The sequence below is a fragment of the Nipponia nippon genome, unplaced genomic scaffold (genome assembly GCF_047370975.1).
Source record: "Nipponia nippon isolate SJK-2023a ecotype South Korea unplaced genomic scaffold, ASM4737097v1 scaffold_2, whole genome shotgun sequence".
NCBI classification, from domain to species: domain Eukaryota; kingdom Metazoa; phylum Chordata; class Aves; order Pelecaniformes; family Threskiornithidae; genus Nipponia; species Nipponia nippon.
Window position 1 is genome coordinate 74592666 of NW_028262336.1, and position 26569 is coordinate 74619234.

The window sequence follows — 26569 nt, forward strand, 5'->3', positions numbered from 1 at the left end:
TGACCACACTTACTCCTTAAAATCTTCCTAGAATCCTGCATTGTCAACTGCCATGCATAGACGAGGAGCTAGTTCCTTTAATGTATTGCTTTCTTATTACCAAAAAAGCTATCAGTAAAGCTTACCTTTTGTTGATAAATATTTTACTTCCTTGCTAACGTTGGGCCAGCTTTGTCTTCTGCTTTCTGCCTTTTTATTAGTTTCACATTCTTCTTTTTTTTATGTTTCTGCCTTACTACTCTAAGCTATTTGGAAAGATTTAGGTTATCCTTTTTATCTGTGCAGTTTTTATCACCTGTGTATGCAGAATAAACATTGATTCCTACTACTATTTATTTCGAGTTTAGCAAGATAAAAATCAGAGCTTTTTTTTCCCTAAAGTATTTTTTACTTCAGGACTCTCTAGAACTATTACTATGAAGTCAGAATATTTGTGGTAGTACTGCCACACGTTAAATTTCCACCTTGCTATGAAGTCCTTCTGTTAAGTAGCTGTTTTGCTCATTGGCTGACTAAATTCTCAGTAATAATTCCCATCAATTACAGATATTCTCTTAATGAGAAAAGTTCTGTAGTGTTCCTGAATTATGTCTACTGCTGGTAGAAGGTCCCTTAAAGGAGTTTCCTACATAGTCAGCTTTTGAGACTTCTGACTTGACAGTGTTTTTTCCTAACCTTTCTCCATTTTTCCAAATTAAAGCTTGGCTTCAGATACTCTTTTCTTTGTACTTACAGTTTCTTTTAATATTTTTTAAAAATCTTAATCAGCAATGTTTCTCTTTCAACAGAAATGTTTATAGTTTCTTGCTTTCTGTTCTACAATTTTTATTTCAAAACTAGTGAACACATAGTACAGTATAAGATACTTTTACTTAACATTAACTTAAAATATACAAACATGGCATTTATTTATGTAATAGTTTAGATGATCAAACGACTTACTTTTTTATAATATATATGCTATTTTCCAGAAAAAACAAGAGGAAAAATTGAGTGGTAAAAAATATGCTTATATTACTTCAACAAAATGTAGCATAAATTTGAAACCTGGGTTTACTAGAGTAACACAGAACAAAATATTTGTTTTGAAAATAAAATATTTATAATATTTATAACACTGTATTACTCTTCTTTTTAAGTCTTAATTACAGCATTCTTCAATTACAGTGCATTGGATATGGTATTGAAATACATGTTTCACATTATTTAATGCATTTTTATAAATACAGTGATTGAGTGATACCAATATTTTATTTTTACAGATCACTGACCAGAATGCCTGTAGACAAGAAAATGCGAAATGAAATAGAAGAAAATCAGAAGGTTTGTTTTTATTTCTTCAAGTGGACATTTGAGTTACTATCATATTGTTGGAGATTACTATCACAGTTGAAGATTTTTATTAGTGTAGCAACTTCCACATGGTTTCTATAAGAGAAAAAGAGCTAATTGTTCTAAACATCTTTTACTAAATAAATAACATTGAAATACTCAATTCAAATTTTTCACGTTCAGCTGTTCTTGGTACTTTTTCCCTTCCCTCTTTTGATTTTACAGAATTAGGCAAGGACAAACAATTTTTATGGAGTGTTGTGTTCAGTCATAAACTGTGTGCTGTGAAAGCAAAGTAGGTATCAGTTAATTTTTTTAGAGCTTTGGTGTTGAATCTAGGCCTGCTGCTTATATTACAGTCAGCACATGCTAGCTTTGAGCTTTCCACACTCTCAAACTCATGCATGCAACTGTTCTGCAAGGTATTTTGAACGTTGTCTATGGTAGATGGTGGTTTTATTTTCATCCTTGATGCACTGCATCTTTTGTGCCTAGTGTCACATGAGGAGTCATTGTTCATGTCATTTTGACTAATCTGAGATGTATCCTGAGATGCCACTTTGCGTTTGTCAAGTTCGTGACGTCTGTTATATTTTCCATCTCGGTTCAGAGTTTGGATGTTTTTCTTTCAAGTTGAGTGTTAAATGTTAGCTACCATGCTTTTAGGACTGGTCACATGAAACGACATCCATAGCACTGTACTTCATCTTCAGGACATGTATTTTCATATGGTGTTAAGACTGATCAACCACCATAGTGAAAGGGATTTATTTCTTACCTATAGCACTCCTGTACTTTTGCAACATTTCCATATATCATTTTGCTTTGTATCCATTCAGGCCTTTTCCTCTTGCCTTGACAAGACTAATATCTCCAGGAGAATGCCTTTCCAGTTTCATCCACCTTCCAAAACAGTGAAAGTGAACAATGTCCCTGGTGCACTGATGCAGCCTTCTCATAAAGAGCTTGTCCTCTCCATTGTAGCAAAAGTTTCACGTAGATGTGTTAGAGCTCTCCACCATGCAAAGCTAATGTAAGGTTTTCCAGTCTTGAGTATTTCCTGCCCAAATAGTGGCAGGCTCAAGTGTTACGTCCTTTTAAACGGTTGTGCAAACAATTCTATAGGGCTTTTTTTGTCCGTAGGTGATTGCATGTGGGACTGGTGTATTGAGAATACATTTCACATATCCCAGTAGTTCACCTTCTTGAGTCCTTCAGTTTTCTTGTGTGCAGGGTGCATGTTTGATTCTTGGGTTTTCACAGAGATCTTAGAGTCGGCTCAACATTATGCAGGCCTCTTGTTTCTTGCACTAGTGAGAAGTCCTATAGTCTTTGCTCAAGGGAGCAAATCAGTACCTACACCCTGCTTCACCGCTTTCTGTATACAGTTGAGATAGATACAGATTTTTCCTATATCTTTTTGTTACGGTTATAGTCAGGATAAAGCAAAACAAAGCCCTGATGATCATAGTTTCTCCAGAGTATGAGTGTTGGTAACAGGACTTCCCTTGTTTCTTGATGAAGTCTTTACAATGTCTTTCTCAAATTGTAGCTCTGTTAACACAAAAGTCAAAACCAACTGCTTAATCAATAACTACTCCTCTACCCAAAAATGCAAAAAAATAAAGGTATATCAGGAATTAAAATGAGTATTATTACTAAATATAAGGATTAGGAAAAGTAGCTAAGATTTGGTTTGAAATGAAGATGTCTGTATTTAGGCACATATATATGGTATCTAAACTCCTGTTATGACAATGAAGATGTCGTCAGCGGACATCAAAAACAATTTAGCTCACTCAGTGGTTGTTTTGAGGGGCCTGATTGAGTTGCCTGAATTTCTGATGTCGTTTGAGATGCCGCAGGCTATCCAAGATAGCCACACAGGTCTGACAGATGCGTCCACTGGGACATCCACTCCCTTCTGCCGGACCTGTACTTTCCAGTCCAAGATGCCTTATCCTGAAACAAATGATACTGGATATCTATGTGGTTGGTCAGCTGAATCAATCCTATGATTCCATGACTGTATTAAATACATTAACTATAAGAGGATCTTGGGCATCTATCATGCTAAGTTTAGATTTCATACTACATCCTACCTGCAGTCTAAAGGCTCCAGGCCTTTAGACAGCTAAAAGCTAAAATCTGTTGAATGAAAGTAGGGAAACTTCCTGAACACTGCTGCTAGAGCACAATAAATTGGCATGTGCGTTCTTGAACTGCAGTGCATCCATCTAGCAGCAGGAGAGATATGATCTCATGCTGTGTGTAACTGGATGATTCCCTCTCAAGATAATGAAAGTTGAATAGGAAATGCAACGGGAGGAAATAAAGGTATTAAAAGTTGAAAGGCATGTGATGATTTAGGTGTAATGAATTGATACCTAACTAAGAAATAGACAAAGAACTGCTATAGATAAAAGAAAAAATTAAATCTCATTAAACACAACTCACAACTTCCAGTGCAATAATTTGCTGACTGGTTAGCAAGAAAATGCTACATGAATATTATCAGTGTTAAATTCTAGTCTTGGATGCCTAAATACTCCTTCCATCAAAGTTGTTACAGCAAATGGATGCTCTTCTGAACAATCAAATGCCTAGCATCAAAATTATATGACAAGTCTCGGCTCTGATTCAGCTCAGTTCTTTTCCTACTGCGGTACTGAAGGATTTGAAAAACTTTTATACTCCCATTTCAATACTCAGTGGCTGATAATTTTTTTCATGGTTATCGCATTCATTTTAGTTAGTGTTAGGATTTTTATGACCTGCATCAGCCAGTTGCAGTCTTTCTCAGTATTTGTTTACATGAGTATCTGGGCTTGTAGGAATGACCAGTAAGCTTTCAGTAGTGGTAAGACATTTCTTATCCTAAATGCTGGTTTCAGTGCCTCAAGGAGGGGGCCTGTTCTAGCTGGTCTCACAAGATCTGTGGAAGAGCCCTGAAGGATGCTGGTGAGATTTCTTGAGACTGTAATGCTCTTTATATTTATTGTTTGCTCTTTGAGTCCAGTGGCATTAAGGGGGATTTTTCTGCGGTCACAGTACTTCGTGGCACAACGTTGATATTAAAACTGTAATCCAAGTTGGATTTGCTAACTACAGAAAAATTCCACGTATACCTAGGACTTTGGGTGCTTCTCTGCCTGGTGCAGAGGAGTCTCATCACTGTGTGCCTGGCTGTTTAATTTTGTCCCATCTGCCTGTTTTGGTTGCGTCTCAGGATCAAACTGTGTAGGTAAGATGATCAGAAATTTCACCTGCTGCAAGGGCAGTTGGCATTGTCAGGCATGTGTGAATGTTGGCTGCTTAGAAGGGATGTGTAGAGTGAGACCTTGGGAGGGTGTGTAATTCTGTGTGAAGCTGTGACAGGAAAAATGTATGTGTCGGACACCAGCCGCTACTTCTAGTTTTTGTTTTAATGGTTGCATGAGGTTTAACAAAGATCAACATGAAGTCCTGCACTTGGGCCAGAGTAATCCAAAGCAGCAGTTAGTTGTAAAGAAGATAGAAGGACTTCTGTACCAAGTTTTGGGACATACAAAAAAAAAACCATTTCTGTAATTTATATGAGCATATGATTGGGAATAAAGTGAGTTTTATAAATTAGGAAAGTAGTTAAATTCTCTCTTTCGTTTTTCCTTTTACCTGACCACAGGAAACTTACTGCCATGCATTTATGCTGCTCTTTTTTGAAAACCCACTGACATCCATTTTTTTAGGTGCCTACTAAAATTCTCATGGAAGATAATAGCTAACTACATTTAAAAAAAAAAAAAAAAGTCTTTCTGGTTATTTCTTCGCATTGGCGGGATGCAGTCCTCCCAAATCCACAATATTCTTCCCATTATATCTGAGTTTGAATATATGTATTTAGATACTTTATAACAAGCATAAGTAATTATATTACTCTTTTGTAAATCTACATACAAAAAAGCAATGAAAGCGCTATGAAGTTCAGGTTACACCATTAGAATAAATTAAATTTACAAATTTAAAAAGCTGTTTTTCAAGGCCGAGACAGGTCTTGGACTTTCATAAAAATTCTTTCTGTTAGGCTCAGGCTTATCACAGCTCCATTTTTCTTCATGGAGAGCCCTGCCTTTCATATGCTGGTATTAGGTGCCATTACATATTTCTGTTCTGCTTTGGGTTGTGAAAATGTTTATACATTGACTAAGGAATATGGTACCTTTTCAATGAATGATGAGTAATATGCACATATGTTGGATTACAAAGAACTTCAGGTAAACTGTTGTCTCATTTTTGTGGGGTTGCACTTGTAATGCCGCAAACCAGTTAGCTTTGAGTTTACTTACGTTTAACTGTATGAAAGTAACCACACTACTTTAAAGAAATAATATCGCTTTCAATGTTTTCCCATTTTTTCTCTCATTTATTCAGTGACAGGCTTATAAGTGGAGTAATATACGCAGCCCGAGTTGCTTGCTCTAAGTGTGCTTTTCTTCAAAGTGCGTTTTTGGTTCACACTTATTTTGTTCAGCAAGTGGGAGCTACATGGGAAAAAGATATATCTTTCTCAGCTTGCTTTTTTTTTCTGCATATTTTTTGTGCTGTCCCTTTTCTCTGTTGGGAATTAAGACAGATCTGGAAATCTGACTGCTCCTCATGGGGTGAGTTGGAATAAACTACTGCTGTTGCTCCTGTTACTTATCTTGCTACAGCCACCATAGATAGAACAGTGTTGGGCCTCGCAGCTCTCTGAAATAAAGCATGCGTTACTCCCTAAATACTTCCTTCCTCTTGTATTTGTTTAGTGTGGATTTTTTTTCTTCTTTGCAAAGCAAGGATATGCTACGCTATCCCTTTCTGACCTATGTTTTTTCCAAGGTCCCTTTGTTAATGAGTTTGTATGTTTCTAGTCTGTCTTTCCTAATTCCCCATAACAATTGTGACTACACGTTTTTTGGAGTTGTGAAAGATGTTAAGCTATTGAGAAAGCTAGTTTCAAGTGGAGATGTGAAGGACACATGTAAGGTCTCCCTTCGTTGAATGGATATGTAGGAGTAATTTTTCAAAAACTTACAACCCATGTTTCTGTATGTGTGTGTATTTTCACTTTCTGTTGGCAGACACTGAGAAAGTGTCCTTGTCTCTACCTTGCACAGGTAGGGGCACTGTAGATTGTTTGGGGGGCAATTACCAGCTATTTTCGTATGTATTTGTACATTGAAAGCGTGTTAAATAGCACTCATAAAAGTATGTTACCAATATTTTCACCAACAACACTCAGCTAAAAGAAGAAATTATGTGGAAGAGATTTGATGTGTCTGTTTTGCAGAATTACTTCAAAGGTTTTTTTATTTATATATATATATATATATATATTTATATATGTGTGTTAGTGTTGACATATACCTAAATAAGTTAGCAGTACTTTTTACTTTTTAGCATTTTCATGAAATACTTGGAATCCAACCTGGAGAAGCACGTTTATTTCTAAATGGCCTTCAAGTTGACTTGGATTTTCATGATCCTTTTAGGTAAGATGGTACATTTTGTTTGAAGATTACAGAATTACTAATAATGCCAGAGAAGTTGTGCTCATGATGATAGATAATCTCATCTGTTGCATTTTGGGGGCCAGGAGGTGCTCCACTAGAGGGAATACTGGTTTACAGTGGTTTTGCTTTAAATATGAACTTTGTATAAGTAGTCGAAAACAGCATTTTCTCTTGGAATATGTTGTCTAATTTGCTTACAATTTTATGACTCACCATGTAAAATTAGTTTGGAAATGGAAGGAACCCAACATGTATGTGTAAGAAGGTGGGAAAAGCACTTTATAAAAAGTAAGTTAAGTGCTTTCACATCCCTACTTCTAAAAAATTACAAAAATCTGCAGGCATTAAATTTAGATACACAGCACCTTGGGTTATTTTTGGCATGTTTGTGAGTCTGTGTCTGGCCACCTTTTATAATAAGTTCTGTTGATGCAGAACTAATATGCTTTTTCATATAAGAAATCTTTTTCCAGTTTGTGTAATTATAGTGAAATTATTTGGCGTGTGACTTGCCTCTTTTATGCAAGCATTCATAAACTGTAAACATTTTCCCTTGCATTCTTCTGTATGTTGTCAACAGCAGGACAGACATGACTACTTCGAAATTGCCTTTGGTGGCCTGCTAACTGTCAGTAAATCTACTGATGCTAAGGCTGAGGGTTTTTTAATGTTCCTACGATTTTTCAGAGTCTACAATTTTTTTCTTTTCTGTTTTTTAACTCAAAATGTCTTCTTTTCTCCTCCATGGAGATTCTTAAACTTTCTTGGTTTTAGCATTTATACTTGCAATTTTTACTTAATTTTTTTGAGATACTTTAATTTTTACTTTATTTTTTTTTAGAGTTTTGAGATGGAGTCACTTGCATCTTTTTTGTTAATGATGCAAATATTAATAGTGCTTTTTAATGCTAGTGCTAGGTTTAATTTCAATATATTTTAGAAGAAACCTTTCAGAATAGAGAAAATTCAAAATGAAGCAAGACAAAAATAAAGACATTTGTAAAGTCTTGCCTACTGTGTTCTGCTGGTGAGTGCTTCAGGTTTGTTTCCATTCTCGTACAGAATTTTCAGATTGCAACAAATGTTCTAGAGTTCTGTTGGGTCTTCTGGGAAAGAGTCTTCTTCTAGAGGTGTAGCTGTGTGTTTCCTCTGTGCTGTTTTCAGGGTTCTGCCATGATGCAGACTTAGAGCTCGTCTGTGTCTCCATTGCTTGCTGCCTGCTTCTCTACATACTTGCAAAGCTTCCTCTTAGGGTACCCCTGGCTTGGGTTTCTGCCTCAGCCAGGACAATGCAGCAAGCAACCTTCCACTTTCTTGTCCTGCCATGTCTTACTAAAGATGGATGAAATTCCTTCACATAAAATAAATGTGAATGAACAAAAGAGTTATATAATCTGTTATAATTCTGTTTTGGAATAAGTTGGAGACATATAGTGTTATTAATTGATTTTGTTTTAAACATTTGACTGCAGGAGAACATAAAAATTATTTTTAATACTAAAAATAATCCTCACATTAGTAGTCTTTGAAATGTTTTTCCTTTTTATGTCATAATGAGAGTTCTATGTAGACATTTTGCATTTTGTCTTTCTGAAAAAGTATCTTAGAGACTCTTAAACTGGAAGGAAAAGTGATGCATGGTCTTCATGAACTTGGAATCAAAGAGGAGATCCTGAGTAAATTTATGAGGTTGCATATACATCCTACCGATGACAGTTATGCGCTGGATATTCGTCACTCTTCGATAATAGTAAGTAATTAAACATTTATTTAAGTATTGCATATTTGATAATGCTATGTATGAGACAGTCTATCTTTTTTTGCAGTGTAATTGAAATACTAGGCATAAGACCATATATCGGTAAGCGGTTTAAAATATTTTGGAGGGTGATATTTCTTCGATATATTTTAGGAGTCATTTTCTCTAGCCTATACCTTATTAAAATTTTAAGATGTAGGATGTTTAAAAGAAAAGAGGAACATATCTAAGAGTAGTTGCACACTCATAGCTGTAGAATTTGACTTTACAGTAATTAATCTAGCTACATAATATCTTCGTATTGTGCAAGACTGCTAAATGTATTTTACAAGTATGATAAGTGAATTGTGGACAACTTAGAAACAAAATATTTAATTGTCCAATGACTCTGTTTTTTTTCCCTTCTTCAAAATGTATACAGTTTTCATTACAAAGGTTATATGCCAGTGCAAAAGGCACTAGAACACTTATTTTCTTCACCTGAAAGAACCATATTTCACTCTTCTGTCTGCCAAGTATAGACAGGCTTGCACAGAAAACAGTAGAAGAACAAATTTGCCATATATTAATTAGTTATTTTGATATATCTAAAGTGCTGCTGCGGCTTATAGATATATACTATATTTGTCTTACAGGATGGTTATGCTGTGTTACACACATAGCTGTGTGATATGTTGTTATGACCTTTGTATTGTGAAAGTAGTTTCTGCACTTGAAAAAATGGTTTTACTCACATCCTGATACAGAGTACAAATGGTCTTTTTTTCCTTTTCCATCCATTATTAGTTTTATTACGTACTGCAAATAAAAACCCCTGAACAGTTTGATTGAAAAGAAAAAAAATATTAACTTTAGAAGCTATTTTCTGTTATTTCAAAAAGATGATAAAACATTTTACTCTTTCCAGGCTTGCCATGTGTTTTAAAATATGTTTATTATACATACATATTTTACTCAATGTTAGGTGTGTGTTTTTTAAATGGCTGCCTTTTTTGTTTTAGTGGGTTAATAATATAGAACAAGATCACAGCTATAGCACATGGCCTGCAAGCTATCAGGAACTGCTAAAACCTGCATTTCCTGGAGTTATACAGCAGATTAGACGCAATTTATATAATTTGGTAAGTTTGGAGAACTTAATTTTTTTTTTGCTTAGTGTATGTATTAATATATAGACAAACAATTTATTGAAAAATACAGATGCTGTATTCATTATAGAATCATAGAATCATTAAGGTTGGAAAAGACCCTTAAGATCATTGAGTCCAACTGTTGAATTGTTAAGCATTGTTAAGATAGGTTAGAATTTCATGTTTTCTATGTGGGTCTGCTAATAGTAATGAAAATCTTTTTTTGTCTAGTGAGTCATATGTGATTATTAGTCTGATTTCCAGAATTGGACTTGGGCACAGTTTTGTCAGGAGCTTTTCTCTTCCTTTCCATGCTACATATAGATAATACACTACTATCAATGAATCTTCTTCATAGTACTCTACTGAGAGAAAGTAATGATAACTGTCCTTGTTTTAGAGATGGTGAACTGAGGTACAAAAAGATTTAAGTTATAAAGCATACTAATTATGAATGTCTTGTAGCCTAATTTTTCCTCTGTACGTGGCATTCTGTACCACTTAGTAAGTTAAGGAAACAGCTGTTGCTGATTTAAATTGAAATTTAAATTACAAAAGGTAATTGTATGAATCATAGAATGGTTTGGGTTGGAAGGGACCTTTAAAGGTCATCTAGTCCAGCCCTCCTGCAATGGGCAGGGACGTCTTTAACTAGATCAGGCTGCTCAGAGCCCAGTACAACCTGACCTTGAACACTTTCAATGATGGGCTCCTGTGACACCTGTGGTGTCTCACCACCCTCATTTCTTCATATCCAATCTAAATCTACCCTCCTGTAGTGTAAAACTGTTACCCCTTGTTCTGTCACTAGTGTCACTACTGTGTCACTACTACTGGTAAAAAGCCTCTCTCCGTCTTTCTTATGAGCCTCCTTTAAGTATTGAAAGGCTGCAGTGAGGTGTCCCCAGAGCCTTCTCTTCTCCAGACTAAACAACCCCAACTCTCTCGGCTTCTCCTCACAGGAGAGGTGTTCCATCCTTCTGACCATTTTTGTGGCCCTCCTGTGGACCCACTCCAACAGGTCCATGTCTTTCCTGTGCTGAGAGCTCCAGGACTGGACGCAGGACTCCAGGTGTGATCTCACCAGCACAGAGTAGAGGGCAGAATCACCTCCCTTCACCTGCTGGCCACATTTCTTAAAAAGAAAGGATAAAAGGATAGGGTTGGCTTTCTGGGCTGTGAGCGCACATTGCCGGCTAATGTCCAGCTTTTCATCCACCAGTACCTTCAAGTCCTTCTCCTCAGGGCTGCTCTCAATCCCTTCATCCCCCAGCCTGTATTGATGCTGGGGGTTGCCCCAACCCAGGTGCAGGACCCTGCACTTGGCCTTGTTGGACCTCATGAGGTTCACATGGGCCCACTTCTCGAGCTTGTCCAGGTCCTTCTGGATGGCATCCCGTCCCTTGGGCATGTCAACCACACCACTCAGCTTGGTGTCGTCTGCAAACTTGCTGAGGATGCAGTCGATCCCACTATGTCGTTGATGAAGGTATTAAACAATACTGGTCCCAATACAGACCCCTAAGGGGCATGACTCATCACTGATCTCCATCCAGACATTGAGCCGTTGACCACTACCAACCAATGGATGCGACCATCCAACCAATTCCTCATCCACCAAATAGTCTATCCATCAAATCATCTCTCTCCAATTTAGAGAGAAGGATGTTGTGGGGGACCATGTCAAAGGCCTTACAGAAGTCCAGATAAACGACATCCAGAGCTCTTCGCTTGTCCACTGATGTAGTCACTCCAAGTGACATGAAGTTCAGTATATAAAAAGACAAGCAAAATAGAAGCAATATGTAATAAAAATATATGTTTATAATGAAGCATAAGATGTGTGTAACATGAAGCAGATTGCATTATGTATTCAAAGTTAAATATTGGCATAGGTGTATATAACAGCTATATTATAGAAATCTACAACATATCATTTAACTATAATCTGAGGGGGAGGGAGTGTTCAAAATTTTTAAAATTATTCTGCTGCATTTCAGCTACTCTAGCAAAATTCTAAGAGCAGTTGCAGTGCAAAGCTGAATAAATAAGGTACCAATGTCATAATTAAATCTGCATAAGGATAATCTACCTATGCAGACAGATCCCAGTTTTAGATTCTGTGCATGCCTGAAAGATCTGATTTTACACTTCAAGCTACCATAAGTGAAAGAGTGAATACAAAGATATGTGAGACAGGAAGGAAGAATCCTTTACCAATGCTCTGGTTTTTAATTAAACTTTTAAGTCAATATATTCTGTTTATTTATTTTAGTTTGGTTTTCATGACAGAGGAGAGTTAGTCGAAAGAAGTGATAGAAAAATCAGCATTTGATCTTTTTTAATTAAATATCAAGTTCATTAATAAAAACAAAGTATTGGCACAGAGTCTTTCAAAGGAAAGTAATGATATCACTTGGTTTGGGGTTCAATAAACGGTTAAATCCTGGTTTTAGTATTTGGTCCAAATTCATTAATTCTGAAGTTATTTTCATTTATACTCTTAATGTTTTCTTACAATGAATGCTCTAGGAAACTGAAAACAAGTGGGACACACAGCTCCCTTGGAAATTTCTGTTCTTATCTTAGATTTTATATCTGAAAAAAAATAAAAACAGACATCAAGAATAAATATTGGCTGTATGATATGTTTTGTTGTCTTAGGTACTTTTTGTTGATCCTATCCAAGAAGATACAGGTGATTATATCAAACTGGCAGAATTATTCTATCATCACAACGTACCACTTCGGTAAGGAAAACTAAAAGTCTTGAAGAAAAGTTTTAAAAGAAGGTTGCTTTCCTTTTTTCTTCTTTATCTTCTATTCTGCTAGGCAAAAATGTGAATTCAAATGAAGTCCAATACAACAACGTTCTAATAAGACACACTGGTTACCCACTTGTGTTAAGCTTACTCAGGTGTTAAGTATTCTTAAACAAATAGATTGCAAGGGATAACATACCTGAGTGTGTGGAAAATAAACTGCAGAAGTCTGATAAAAAATTAACTTGTCAAATAGTCCCACTGGATGCCCATTTGAAGTTGCGTCCTAAGCAAAATATTCTGTAAGTAAAACATGATTTGAGGGCATTTTTGAATTTAGTTCTTTCAATTGAGGTTGCTTTACCTAGTTTTGTTTTTACAGAAATACTTAAAGACCAAAGTGAGATTATCCCCACCGAGTTTTGAATTTCTAAAAGTTAGTTGTCTGAGTCTGAACTAGTCATCATTTGAGAGAAAGAGACACTTCTGAGGAAGAATCTGGTTGATCTGAGATGCCCACTTTGAGAAAAAATTAATTGCCCTCAGAAGTGCCTGTTTATTTCCACAGCTTATAAAAGAGCAGGGTGTCCAAATAGATCCAAGGTTCAGCAAGATGAATTCCATGTTAAATGTTTAAAATCTTCCTCTCAAATGGCTTTTTGTTTCCTCAATAAATCACAGGTTTTTCATTTTCCTTTAAAATTTTACTAGTTCTGATCATTGTTTTCGTTTTCTTTGTTTTTTAACGTTCAATGACAAAAAAGTAATGGAGGACAGATATTAATTATCTGTGCATTTTGTCACTGTTGTCAGTGCCTGGGAGACGATACTGCTTCAGTCCTTGAGGAAAATATAGCCTAGAACCTAATTCACCTTTCCCGATACATAACAGCATAAGAGCAACCAAACTGGGTCAGACTAAACGTCCATTTAAGTCAGTCTGTCTGCAACAAGCAGCAAGTTGCTGCCTAGGTATGATAAAAAGAACAGGGCAACCAGGTACTTTGCCTGAGTATTCTCCTGGCCTTCGCACCTTTGGAGATCAAAGAATTCCAGACCCGGATGTAGTATCTAGCAACCCTCAATGGGTTCTCTTCCATAAACTTTTCTGTTTTCCCCTTGAATTCATGTAAAGTTTTAGCACCCACAGTATCCTTTTCCAGGTGTTTTCACAGTTGAACTATGTGGTGTATAAAGAACTGCTTCATTTGTTTTGAGCCAGACTTTCAATAGCTTCATTTACTGTCTCTGTAGTTCTTCTAATTGGGAGAGAGACTAAGCAGTCTCTCCCGCTCTCTAGATGCCAGTCATGATTTTATAAAGCTCTGCCATATTCACCCGCAGTCCATTCATAAAATCATAGAATCATAGAATGGTTTGGGTTGGAAGGGACCTTAAAGATCATCTAGTTCCAGCCCCCCTGCCATGGGCAGGGACACCTTCCACTAGACCAGATTGCTCAAAGCCCCATCCAGCCTGGCCTTGAACACTTCCAGGGATGGGGCATCCACAGCTTCTCCGGGCAACCTGTTCCAGTGCCTCACCACACTAATTGTAAAAAATTTCTTGCTTATATCTAGTCTGAATCTACCCTCTTTCAGTTTAAAGGCATTACCCCTTGCCCTATCACTATGTGCCCTTATAAAAAGTCCCTTTCCAGCTTTCTTGTAGGCCCCCTTCAGGTACTAGAAGGCTGCTATAAGGTCTCCCTGGAGCCTTCTCTTCTCCAGGCTGACCAACCCCAACTCTCTCAGCCTGTCTTCATAGGAGAGGTGTTCAAGCCCTCTTTCCCTAGGTTACTAATTATTCCTTGCCTGGAAGCTGTTCCAAAGGTAGTTTTGTTTTCCAAGTTGTCCTTCTGTGCACTTTCTTAGTTTTAATATAACTTCTTTCAGATGAGAGCAACAGTAATGTACACAGCATTCAAGATGTGGACAAGCCATGGGGTCTATACTGTGGTATAATATTTTGCTTCGCTGACAGTTCCCACGGCACCCAGATGACACAAGACTTCAGGAAAAGTTATTCACAATAATGAGACATGTAAAAAGTGGGAGAAGTAATTAATTGTAGAACATGGTGCATCATTATGCATTATTATTTAGATCTTTGTAGAAAACTTGCTGTATTTCTTACTTCCCTCTGTCCTTTGATTTGACGCACACCTGATTATGTCCTGAACATCTGTCTGAACAATTTTATACTGATATGGCAGATTTCATTTTAATAGTTTAAAAATATCTAATGTGAAATGGCTATCCAAATGAAAAGCTGACTTCCTACATCAACTCATTGAATTATCACTTGTAAATATGAAGGTCTTCTGAAACATGGGCTCAGCATTGCAGATTGTCATGTTGTTGTAGTAGTTCATGTATCATGAGATCAGTAGGTCTCATATTCTCGTAGCAGCTGTAATGGAGCGGTATGCTTTGTGGAAATATTTGCAAGATGCACAGTGTTCTGTATAGCAGAAGCCAGCTTTGGGTCTCTGTGATTCTCCTTTAGAAAGATTGTGATTCCCTTGTTCTGTTTTACAATTCGCCTCTTCTTGATAGTTGGCGTAATTTTCAAGCTTTCAACGACTGCTGCGTATAGAATGTTATCCGCTGCTGTCATATGTGTAGTCAGGAATAGGCAGCAGCTTATACAGCTGTATTTCATAGATGGCTGCAATTGTGTAAGCCAGTTAGCACATTATTAAGTGGTTTGGGTTGCAGTTTGGCAGCCGGGGACATCCTTACCTGTCGGTTTGCTAAAAAGTAAATGTAGAGGAGAATGAAGTTGAATAGCTGCTTCCGTAGGGATTTTTCATGGAGCAGCTTTTTTGTGCACTGTTGGATTTGTCTTGTTAGAAGTGACAGCTAATGGTAGAGGATTTTGCTTCAGACCTAGTATGAATCGCATTAGCTGCACATATTCAGGAAGATTCAAGGATGTGTTCTGGAAAGCAACATGAAGTTGATCCCTGAACTGCTGTATACAGCAAAGTATTCACATAAAATCTCCATTTCTGATTCACAAAAATATGCGTTTTGGCCACCTTCTTCCCATTCCTCCTCTCCCATTATACAAGCAGGCTTAATGTTGAAGTGCAGGGGTGAAGGGGAGGGTATCTATTCTTCTAAGAAAATTTATTGATACCAGACAGTGGAAGACTTGGAAATTCTTTTCTGATGGCTTTGCGCTCACAAAATTCCAGGTGACTGTCAGAATCTACCTTCCTAGACTTCATCTCTTAAGGCGGGCAAGTGTATTCATGAATAGGCATATATTTCTTCTGTTGGGAATCTGTGTGTTCTAGCTATGGGTGGGTGTACACATGCTCTGTCACTTGTGACTGGAAAATTTTCATTTTAAATTTTCGTACTCTTGCTCCTCCTTGCTTATCACTTGTGACATGGCATGCAAGGTAGAGCTTGTCTACTCTCTTTCCTTCCTTAAACTGTCAGAAACTGGCCTAGTGTTTTCTGGTCCAGGTCAATTTGCCAGTCCTAAAGATCCTCAGTGGAAGGATCTTTCTTGTCCTTTTCCTGTACCAGCTAAGATGGAACTGACTGTAATGATGAGAAGTCCTTTCAAGTAGAGTAGCAGAGACCAGAAAGCATCCTTGTGTGTTCTCAGCAGGGAATGAACTTCAAGTATCTTCAGTTTTAACTCTCCTGGGTCTTCAATCTATAAAACTTTGTGCTTTAGTCATTGTGCCACTATTTGCAGTCTGGTTGACCAGATTGTGTCATTGCTCAAAGCACTTGTTCCCAGGAGAAACAGGACCTTCATGTCAATATCTTGGGCTTCTGAGCTTTCTGGAGTGTGTGCCAAATCTTTCAGTGACATCTTCATGAGTTATATGTGCAAATGATGATGCTCAATTTAATCAAAATGTTTTGTATAGGCAAACAAGTGGCCGCTAGGTTTGAATTTCCCCTGCTATTGTAGAACACCAAATCTCTGTTACACTTAATGCTGTAAAGATAGTATGGGCTGATCAAGCCAGGTTTTTTTCAGGAGAACAGTATCAAAATACCACCTCCACTAGGAGTTTTGTTGGTTTTTTTTTTTCCTCTCAAGCCTCATATTTCTAGGGCTTTTTTCATTTAATGAAAATGTAGGGAATTGTAGTAGATGTGTTAAAATTGCTGTGAATGGAGAATGAATGGCAATGGGAGGGTGGGGAAGCCCCAGAAGGTAAAAAAGGCAAGAGAAAGGCTAGTAAGAATGGCATGTATTGATGACAGGGCATCAAGACCCCAGTATGCCTGCATGAAGCTACTCAAGGCACCCATTTCAGGAAGAATAAAAGACAGATTATGCTCAGACTAAAACAAAGACTCAAGGTTAAGAGATGATGGCAGGAACGTAAGCAATGTCATAACCTTTGATCAGATGAGGAAAGAAAAGGCTGTGAATAAATCCTAACGACACCCAGAAATCTTAATTACTGTCAGCTTTTTGTGCCTACATGCTGGACAGATTACTTGAATACAAACATCTTGTTCTTCTCTGTCAGTATTAGAATGTATGTGAAACTGATATTGTTTTAAAATGTATGATCTCTTTTTGTTTATTCATAGAATTGGATTTGTTTTCATTTTAAATACTAAAGAAGAAATTGATGGAAATGAAGATGCTGGAGTAGCTCTTTGGAGAACTTTTAATTACATTGCTGAGGAATCTGACACCTCTCAAGCCTTTAGCTCAATAATTAATGTTAGTTCTTTCACAAGAAATCACCTCTTTTTTTGTTTTCCTTACTACTTTTCTGTATAGTTAGGATTTTGCTACCTTGTGACAACATGATACCTTTGCATTTACTTTATATGGAAACAAAGTATTAAAAACATGTATAGCATTAATGTGCTATAGAATGATTTGCAGAAATACTTTCCTCCTCTGGAAACCAACTTGTTCTTGTCATTTTACCTATCTACAGGCTTTCTTCAAGAATGTAAGAAGGTAGATGCATACCTTACAGCTTTCAGTATATTCTTGTGAAAAATGATTCTGTATTATTTGTGTTAACATGATGTGCCTGCCTTTGTGTTCTGTATCTCTTGGAGTACAGGCATTTTAATATCACTTTGGTAATCCCATAGGCTTTGAAAAACTCTTGGTTGTTCTCTAGTGTAGAAAGTGAAACAGAGTAAGATAAGTTCTTTTTTGGTCATGTTTGAGCTGTTCATGGGTGTAGAAAACAGTAATATTCCAGGCTTGCAGCTTAATCAATGAGCCAGATTTTCTGTGTGAGAGAATGCAGGTTCATGTAAACGCAGGAATTTCAGAGATGAGAGATGAATGGAGGGAAATAAAGTGAGCAGTCTATGTGAAGATTCTGCAGGCAAAATTATATCAGAGAATATGGTACTAATACATAACATTTTTTCTTACTTATGTTTTATGTTATTCTGTTCAATGCCTAGAAACTAATGTCATGGACAAACTTGGAGAGCTTAAGATGAAAGGAATTGAAGTAACTAGGAGTACCTTGAAAGAGAAATAGAAATCCACAAGTGTTAGGAGCTGACACGCATGTGTGACTATTACCCATGACCATAATATTGTTTCATAATATGTTTCATATATATTATGTTTCATAATATGTTTCATATATATTACCCATGACCATAATATTGTTTCATAATATAAAAAGGAGAGGATGATAAATATAATGAAAAGATAACAAAAATAGAATCAGTAAAATACAGGTTTGAGATATTCAGCACCATAGAGAGAAATGTACTGTTCCTCATTTGAAAAGTAATGGATTGTATAATTTTCACTTCCAATTTCTTTTGTATGTTTGATGAAAGTAATAAAATCTTACGCTATGAAATAAAATAGCATTGGTAAGGAAAAATTATCACTGGAGGAAAATGTATTGCTGATTAATTCAGGCTTGGATTCATCCCATGTAGATTCAGGTAACTACCCATGGTTAGGTAGTTTATAGTAAGAATTTAGATTCCTTCTCTAATCAGTGGTGAGAAATAACTTTTCACATTCAGCTCACATAAGTGTATTTACTTTGCCACTTCAGATTTAGACTAAAGGTATAATAATAGATTAATCAGAAAGTGCTCTGATGAAAAATTGTGCATATGTACAATGGTGATAATTACTAAAGCAATATAAAAACTGCAATATAGCAATAAAAGCAATATAAAAGTATACCAATATAAAAATTACTACAGCACTATAAAAAGATTATATTTACTTTATTGTTTATTTACTTTTATTAAATTATGATTGAAAATTTATAACATTTTACTTATTTCTTCCTGTTATAATTTTTACAGATGTACCATGAAGTGAAAGATGGAAATGTTCTCACAGTAAATCACGTGAAAGATGTTCTTAGAAGCGAATACCCCCATGCTGATATTCAGAGTATACTAGGTGTTCATTCTGAATACGATGAAGGGAGGAAGGTACGTTGAGAGCAAAGTGGTAAGAAATATTGCAGTACACAACTCATTGCATTTGCTAAGCTGAAAGATTGCTAAATGTTAAAGCATGTAATACCTTTGAGTTAAATTTTTCTTCAGGCATTAGCAGAAATGTTGAAAGGGTTTCTGCGTTATTACTCTCACTATTAAAATTTACTATTGCCTGCTGCTTTCAGGAGCACAAGTTTTTTTCTAAGCAAGCATATCAAGGGGTGTCTCTTGCAGTGCAGATATTGTTTACCTGTGTCTTCTGGGTGAGAAGCTGAAGTCTGTCTTCTAGGCGAATCATTGGTTCCTTTAATTGTGCTTTCTCGTTATACTTTCCTTTAGGAAAGATAGCTATGGATTTTGATTTAAAGGCTATAGAGAAGACATATTTTTATCTGTAACTGATCATGTAGCCAATTTTCTGCTAAAACACATATAAAAATACCATTTTCCTTCATGTGTCTTCAGCCATGCCATCTATACATTCTTGTGTTTCTGACACACACCGTCCATTTTATTTATTTCCTTTTAAAATCTGTTACATAACGTATATTATGTTCCTTTAAAAAGGTGCATCTGGGCAGCCAGAAAAAAAGGTGCTGTTTGCCTTGTGCTGCTTGTTCCTCACTGAGTCACGTGGAGGCTTTGTATAGAAGGGCAGTTTGAACCTGCCCTGGAAACAGCCAGATGCGCTTAGGGGAGGAAAGCTTCCCACAGAGAATGTTAAAGGAGGAAAAGTAGATGGGGACCCACCAAGAGGAAGCCCGCCTGTATAAGCAGGGACTATGAGACTGCAGTGAAGATCAGGGAGGAGACAGTGAGGTGACAGAAAGATGAATGCCTAGATACTGCCATAGAGTTTGTAGCCATCTGGAAAGTGACACTGAAAGAAAACAAGAAAGGATACAGAATAGGAAAGGGGAATTACTTGCAATACATTTTTATTTCTATTTGTCTCACTGAATTTTCTCTGTTTGGGAAAAACTAGCCTGTTCTGCTTTCTTATCAAATAAGGCGTGGCTTCTGAACATAAAGCCTTTTGAGGGGTTTGGGGGTGCTGTCTTTGGGGGAAAAGGTCTAGGTCAATCCACCTCAAACTGTGACTGTCTCAAGGTCCTTCTCCAATGTTATTTACTTAATATTTTTTGCTAAGAATATTAAGCAAAACAAAATATTTCTCAGCAAGATGATAAAGCAAAAGTTTAAAACCCCATATATCTATGGGATCTATAATTTTTTTGTCATTCTATTTGAGAAATGAGTCCCATGCATCCTGTTTGGTTTCCAAACATTTCCTATTTTGTCCCTGCTACTTATGAGGAGGTGTGACAGTGAATAGTGCTTGGAGACTCGAGTTCATTGTCTCTTGATATTCGTTTCATTTTTTGCTACAGTCAGCCACAGTCTATTTAATCCTGTGATATTTCTGATATGATCAGGCAGGAGCAACCTTTTATAAGAAGACTGGCCTGGGTCCATTGCCTCAAGCTCTGTTTAATGGTGTGCCCTTTAACAGAGAAGAGATGGATGCTGCAGAGTTAGAGACAGTTATTCTTCAGAGGATTATTGATGCCACCGGGTACTTCCAGAGGGCAGTGTTCATGGTATGTGTAACATTTCTAAATGAACACGAGATGAAATATTTGGCAGTGGATTGTTCGAGTCATGTTTATATATTAGATTTTTTATAAAGAGATGGCTTGAAATTAATAATATGACAACTGAAATTACATTGTTATATTAATTTGCGGTCATGATTTTGAAACGGTATATTTAGGTTATGCAAGATTGAAGGATCAACTAAGCACATAGTAATCATAAGGAATTTTTCAACCAGAAACTGAGAATGTCCTGCAGTTGTTCATTGGAAAATGTGTATCTGATATTTTGAAATACTATCTGTGTGATATTTATACATTTTTGACTTGACATTGTCCATAACTTGGTGTATATAGAAGCTTTAAGCTCAGTTGAAAGATTGTACAAATACTTGGTCTTTGTTTGTCTTGACACTATAGAAGGACAGATTTAATTTTTTTCCTGTTACTACAGGGTTTGTTAAATGATCATATAAATGCAGTGGATTTTCTTATGGATCAGCACAATGTAGTTTCCCGTATAAACCCCACTATTCTTGGAACAGAAAGAAGATACATACATTTCAGATCCACATCTGGTAACTACTTTTCTTGGCTTGGCTGTTGTGATAATTTTCCTTTTTTTAAGTCTAACTTGTTGTGGTTTACATTTTGCAGTTCCATTTGATGTGGAAGACTTCCCTACTTTCTCCTTTCTGGACTCACAAGATAAAAGTGCAGTAATTTCCGACAACATGAAGTATTTAACAAAAAAGGGTATATTAAGTGTGTGTGTGTGTGTATTCATGTAAATAAGTAAATTTCCCAATATCCCAGTATCTTCTTTCAGGAACCAGATCATATCCTAATATTATTATTAAAAAATAAATAAATAATAAATTATAGTAACAGGATAGTTATTTTAAATTTTGTAGTTTTGAAATGGGATGGATGTCATGGCTAGTTGCTTTTTGTTTTACAGACATGAAGTTAAAAAGTTTTGTAAGACTTTTGTAGCTTCGAAAACAGGCTCAGTTTTCATACTGACAGTTTTACTTGAGAATAATAAAGACAGTAGATTCAGTTTTCACGTGACTCATTTGCAGCATTATCAAATCAAGACTTTATAGCCTTTGTAATATCTATATCAAAATTAGGCATTTCTACAGTTTAAGAGTGAATTGGGTTTATTTCTTATTTGTTAGCATTCCATATCTCCTTATTATTTTTCCTCTAGGTGATTGATTATTTTTGGTATCTGAAACTTTGTCTTTCTATAGAAAAGGAAAAAGTACATATATTCTGATGGATTATCACTCATTTATACATTTTATCATACTAAAACTCACATTTTTTTGTACACTTAAAATATTTTTTGATGTAAAATATTCTTATTGCATATACAAGTACTTTCCCTCTGAGTTAGAAGAAATTATAATTACAACAGTGGGGGCATAATACTGCATGGAATTTTGCATTAGTCTGTACCTTGTTAACATCTAGGATTAGATAGTTAAACTGCTCATTTACATCAGTCCATCAAGGAAAAGAATAATCCTGTTAGCAAAGTGCTATTCTTTCAGCAATTATTATGAGGTGTTAACATAGTTTTTACTTTTTCCATTATTAGGAAGAAATGCTATATACCTACATTTCTTTAGTCAAAATTACTTGACTGTATTTGGTTCTCTGTCTACAACCACAGGGACATCCCGGATAGTTGTCAAATGATGACTGGCTTTCAATCTGTAGGCTCATTTCTAAGATTTATATGTCTTGTGTAAAACCCATAACCTTTAAGGTGGAATACACATTTCAAATCTTTGTCCCCAGTGTGTTTCTCTAGACCCCAACAATGCTTAATCACAACCTCTTCCTAGAATCTCACCAGAACCTTGTAAAATTCACGTCTATAAGTATTACCTTTTAGGAGATACATGATAGACCTGAGTAGACTGATATTCTTCTACAGATAATTTTGCAGAATTTTTCATCTATCATTGCCCTTCTATGAAGAATAAAGAACAGGAGGCTATAGACCAGGAAAAAGGGAAACTTTCTGCATATACACCTATACTGTAGTTTACTTTCTTTGGGCTGTATTTGGTATATTCCTGTTTGTGTCCAGAAATGGTAAGTTTTGTCCTGCCTTTGGTTGAAGGACTCTCCCTTTGCTACTGGGGAAAGCGAATGGCCTAACTCAGGCATTCTTGTAACTACTTATTTTTTTTTTTCGTTTCTGGCTGTATGACCAGCCTCCATCAAATGTTCACAAGAAACCTCTGGTGAAGCAGGTCTTGTTAACTGGAGCTAGCTTATTATTTAGGGCTGTCTTGTTTCAGTGGTACAACAATAGATTGGCCATTTTAGTGACTCTCTCATATTAACATGATAAAGTACCTCCTAAGAATTTCATTTCAATTCAGGGGGCAAAAGATTCTCATGTGGCAAAGAATAGTCTTACAGTTGAAGTCAACAGTCAAACATAGACATAAACTTCATAATCTCAAACAGAATTAATTCATTATTCATTACTCAGGAGAAGATTCTGCAGAATGTAAAGCAGGATTATCTTTAATTTTCAGATGAAGATGCATTATATGCTGTTACTATCTGGATTATTGCTGATTTTGATAAGCCAGCTGGGAGACGACTGCTTTCTAATGCCTTGAAACACCTGGTGAGTTTCTAGCAGTTTTTATTAAAATAATTATTATGAATATGTTTTTAACAACACTGCGCACATTCAAATATTATACTCTTAAACGTCTAACAATTTTTTTTTTTTTTTTGTGGGTCAGGTGCACACTTATGAGACTGTGCTTTCATTTTGCTCTATTTTCCTGCAGCACTGGCATCTTACGGGCCTGTAAAACATCATTTGATTCATGAACTCCTGACATAGGAGACAAACTGACACTGTGCATTAAAAGGGTGAATTTCTTCTGAATTACAGACCTTCTGCCATGAAGTAACCTAGCATGGTACCTGGGCCAGGGAAGTTGGGATAATACCTGTTCATGTGACCCATTATGCAGTGTTCCCCAGTATCGTATGGCATAACTGTGGCCATGAAGTGACCATTTTTCCACGTACTGTTTGTATGCTTCTGAGAAAGCACAATTACTTCTTTTTTTTTTTTTTTTTTTGTGTTTTAGTATGCTAGGAGGATGATCTACATTTATGGGTTTGCTTATTTTCAAGTTCTTCAGTACGTATTTGAAGTATACGAGTAAACGTCACAAGAATATAAATTACAAAAAAACCTCAGTTCTGAGGAGTTTAGAAGAGTAATTAGACTGAAATAGGGAAAATATCTAGATTTAATAATCAGGAATGAAATAGGAACCATCCTAAGGGAATTATAAAATCGCTATGTTGCAGAGAGCATGTGATACCAAATATGTCCTAAAAAGAGGCTTAAAACACTGCAAGGAGGGATATGCAGTACAAGCCCTTGTTACAAGAAAAACGTTTCATTTATCTGGCTGCTAGATCCGTGACGCAAGCTTGACAGATACATTCCTGCTGTAGTTTCAGTATTTTCCCTCTTCAGTGAGGAAAATATGCCATGATTCCCAACTCTAGGAAGCGAGAACTGTCTGGGCAAGTCCCCATGTGTTAGTGAGGAGAATCTAGGCAAAGCATTAGAAAAAGCTGTTCTGAACAACGTTTGTTGGATCTTCCATGAAATAGCAGTTTAATTGACTATGTTCATTCGAATTCATAGATTTGAAGTAGTTAAACTTCATTTCCAGTTGTATTGCTTAGTCTAATGATTTCCGAGTTTCGTGACAAAAACACGGTATTTTTTAAAAGTCCATTGCTTTCTATAGTGATTCTCTATTCCTTTCTAATTGCTTTTGTCTGTTGGGTCAGGGTCTAGTAGAATTTCTGATAGGTGCAGAACTGGCACAGATGCCTCTTGCCCGTGACTTGCCATCAGCCTTTGAAGAAAATTGTGCAAGAATCTGGGAGGGGAAGTGGCCAAAGGGAACTCACTTTTAACTATTCCAGCTAATATATAATACATGATTTTGAAAACTACTAATATATTTTTAACGTCATTTGAAAAAAAAACTAGAGATGTCTTGGCTGGACTTCTGGATGTCATCTAGTTCAGCCTCCCATTCAGAGGAGGACTGTTTTCATCATTACATCAGGTCAGCTGCAGCTTTGCCTGAAGGAGTCCTGAAAATTTCCAAGGAGGCGACTCCATCCCCTCCCTTGATAATTTGCTCTGGTGCTGCACTGCCTTCCTAGTGTAGTTTTTCCTAATGTCTGCGAAGCAAAAATCTATGGCCATTACCCCTTGTTATACTGTTTGCCACTACCAAGAAGAGTTTGTCTTTGTCTTGTTTTTCACTCCTCCTTCAGTGGTTGTTGGTTGCTATTAGGGTTCTCTGTAGCCTCCTCTTCACCGGACTGAGCAAGCCCAGCTTCTTCAGTGCCTCCTCATAGGTCTCTGACCATCTTGGTAGCCCTTTGCTGAAGCCTTTCCAGCATCTCAACATCTTTACTGCACTGGGGTTACCAAAACCAGGCCCATCAGTCCAAGTGCAACCTCACAAGTACTGAGTAGAGGAGAATAAGAACTTCCCTTGATCAGCTTGCCATCTGTCTCCTAACGTAGCCTAGTATGCTGCTTGTCTTCTTTCCAGCAAGAGAGAATATGCTTCTCAGGAACAGTTTAAAGAACACATTTTCAAGCTTTTCAAATAAGTGTTTTAACAAAATTTTCTCAAGTGCTGCCGTTTAAAGTTCTCCATTTAAGTATGTTGAATACCGTTGACTTTATCCCTTATTTTTGTATTCTTTATTGCAGTAGAGAATTTACCTTTTCTTCAGTTAGTGACACTTTGATTCTAGCTTCAAATCATCACTCTCTCTAGTAAGATTTAAGTGGCATCACTGATTTCAGCAAGAGAAAGATTTTCCTGCTGATTAGGATTAAAGTGATAAGTGAATAACTTTCCTTGTATTTATTTTATGATCTGTTTGATATTTTCTAAAAAATAGAAAAAAACATTTACAAAACAGGTTCTGAAGTCTGTAAATGAACACTTGTGTATGTCCTTTGTTAAAAAAATGCTTCTGCAGAATGCTCAAAGGCAATTGTTCTATCACAAAAAAAAATCTTCTATTTAAAAGATGTATTACAGAATAAGTAAATCCTTACTAATACCATTTTTACTCCTAGTTGAAGTTCTGAATTAAGCATTGATATATGTTTTCTAAAGACAAATAGCTGCAAAAAAAAGTACTTAAGGACATTTCACAGAGTTATAATAGATATGAATACATTAGGTAACAGCAGATGGAACTGTAAAATTGTGTATTATTCTGTATTTTTCTTTGCAGAAAACAAGCAGTCATACACGAGTTGGGATTTTGAACAATCCTTCATCAAAAATAAAGGAAGATAACACAGCCATTGCAAGAGGAATTTTGACTGCTTTTCTAACCCAAAACAACAGCAACTTAAAAAGTTTCCTAAGTAAACTTACTAAGGAAGAGACAGCAAAATCCCTTGCTGCTGGATCTAAAATTGCTAAATTCCTCATCCCAGTGAGTCCAAACTGAATTAGACTACTTTCTTTTTCATTTTACATATATTTTTTTGTAAGGGAGAGTAACAGTGTTTGGCGAAATGCCATGAAGTTTATAACCCTTGTACAGTTTCTGCTCAAGCAGATTTGGATTTTTGACAACTTTTACATGATGAAAAAATAGAGAATTTGTCTAAAGTAAAGGAAGACGATATGAGAGTACTGAAAAATACAGAGTACGGATACTGGATTATTGAGACCAAAATGGTTTAATTTTTAATTGGTTTGGCTTTTCCCCCAAAAAACTGTCTCTTAATTAAAATTACAGTATTAGTATTTGTCAAGAATTAAGACTTCAGAAGTATCTGTTTTTACCTTGCTGTTGTGGTTGTGAGCAATAATAGGCACAGACTGAAGCAGTTGATGTTAATGAGCATTGTATACTTCGGCCAACGTTTTCTGCTGTGTTTCTATGAAAATTCATTGGTTTAAAAT

The 26569-nt window shown here is 36.3% G+C and overlaps 1 protein-coding gene across 3 annotated transcripts in view; it reads left to right on the forward strand.

The window, feature by feature from the left end:
* The window catches only part of UGGT2 (UDP-glucose glycoprotein glucosyltransferase 2), a 93462-nt gene that overhangs the window by 25544 nt on the left and 41349 nt on the right, over positions 1–26569 (forward strand). For all 3 annotated transcript variants that reach the window (XM_009467060.2, XM_087759588.1, XM_087759589.1), the window contains 12 exons: positions 1263–1323; positions 6751–6842; positions 8463–8613; positions 9624–9743; positions 12417–12502; positions 17089–17224; positions 18811–18942; positions 20388–20552; positions 21001–21124; positions 21204–21302; positions 23111–23205; positions 25887–26093. In XM_009467060.2, coding sequence (XP_009465335.2) covers positions 1263–1323; positions 6751–6842; positions 8463–8613; positions 9624–9743; positions 12417–12502; positions 17089–17224; positions 18811–18942; positions 20388–20552; positions 21001–21124; positions 21204–21302; positions 23111–23205; positions 25887–26093 — 1468 coding nt within the window. The remainder of the gene's footprint in view (positions 1–1262; positions 1324–6750; positions 6843–8462; positions 8614–9623; positions 9744–12416; positions 12503–17088; positions 17225–18810; positions 18943–20387; positions 20553–21000; positions 21125–21203; positions 21303–23110; positions 23206–25886; positions 26094–26569) is intronic.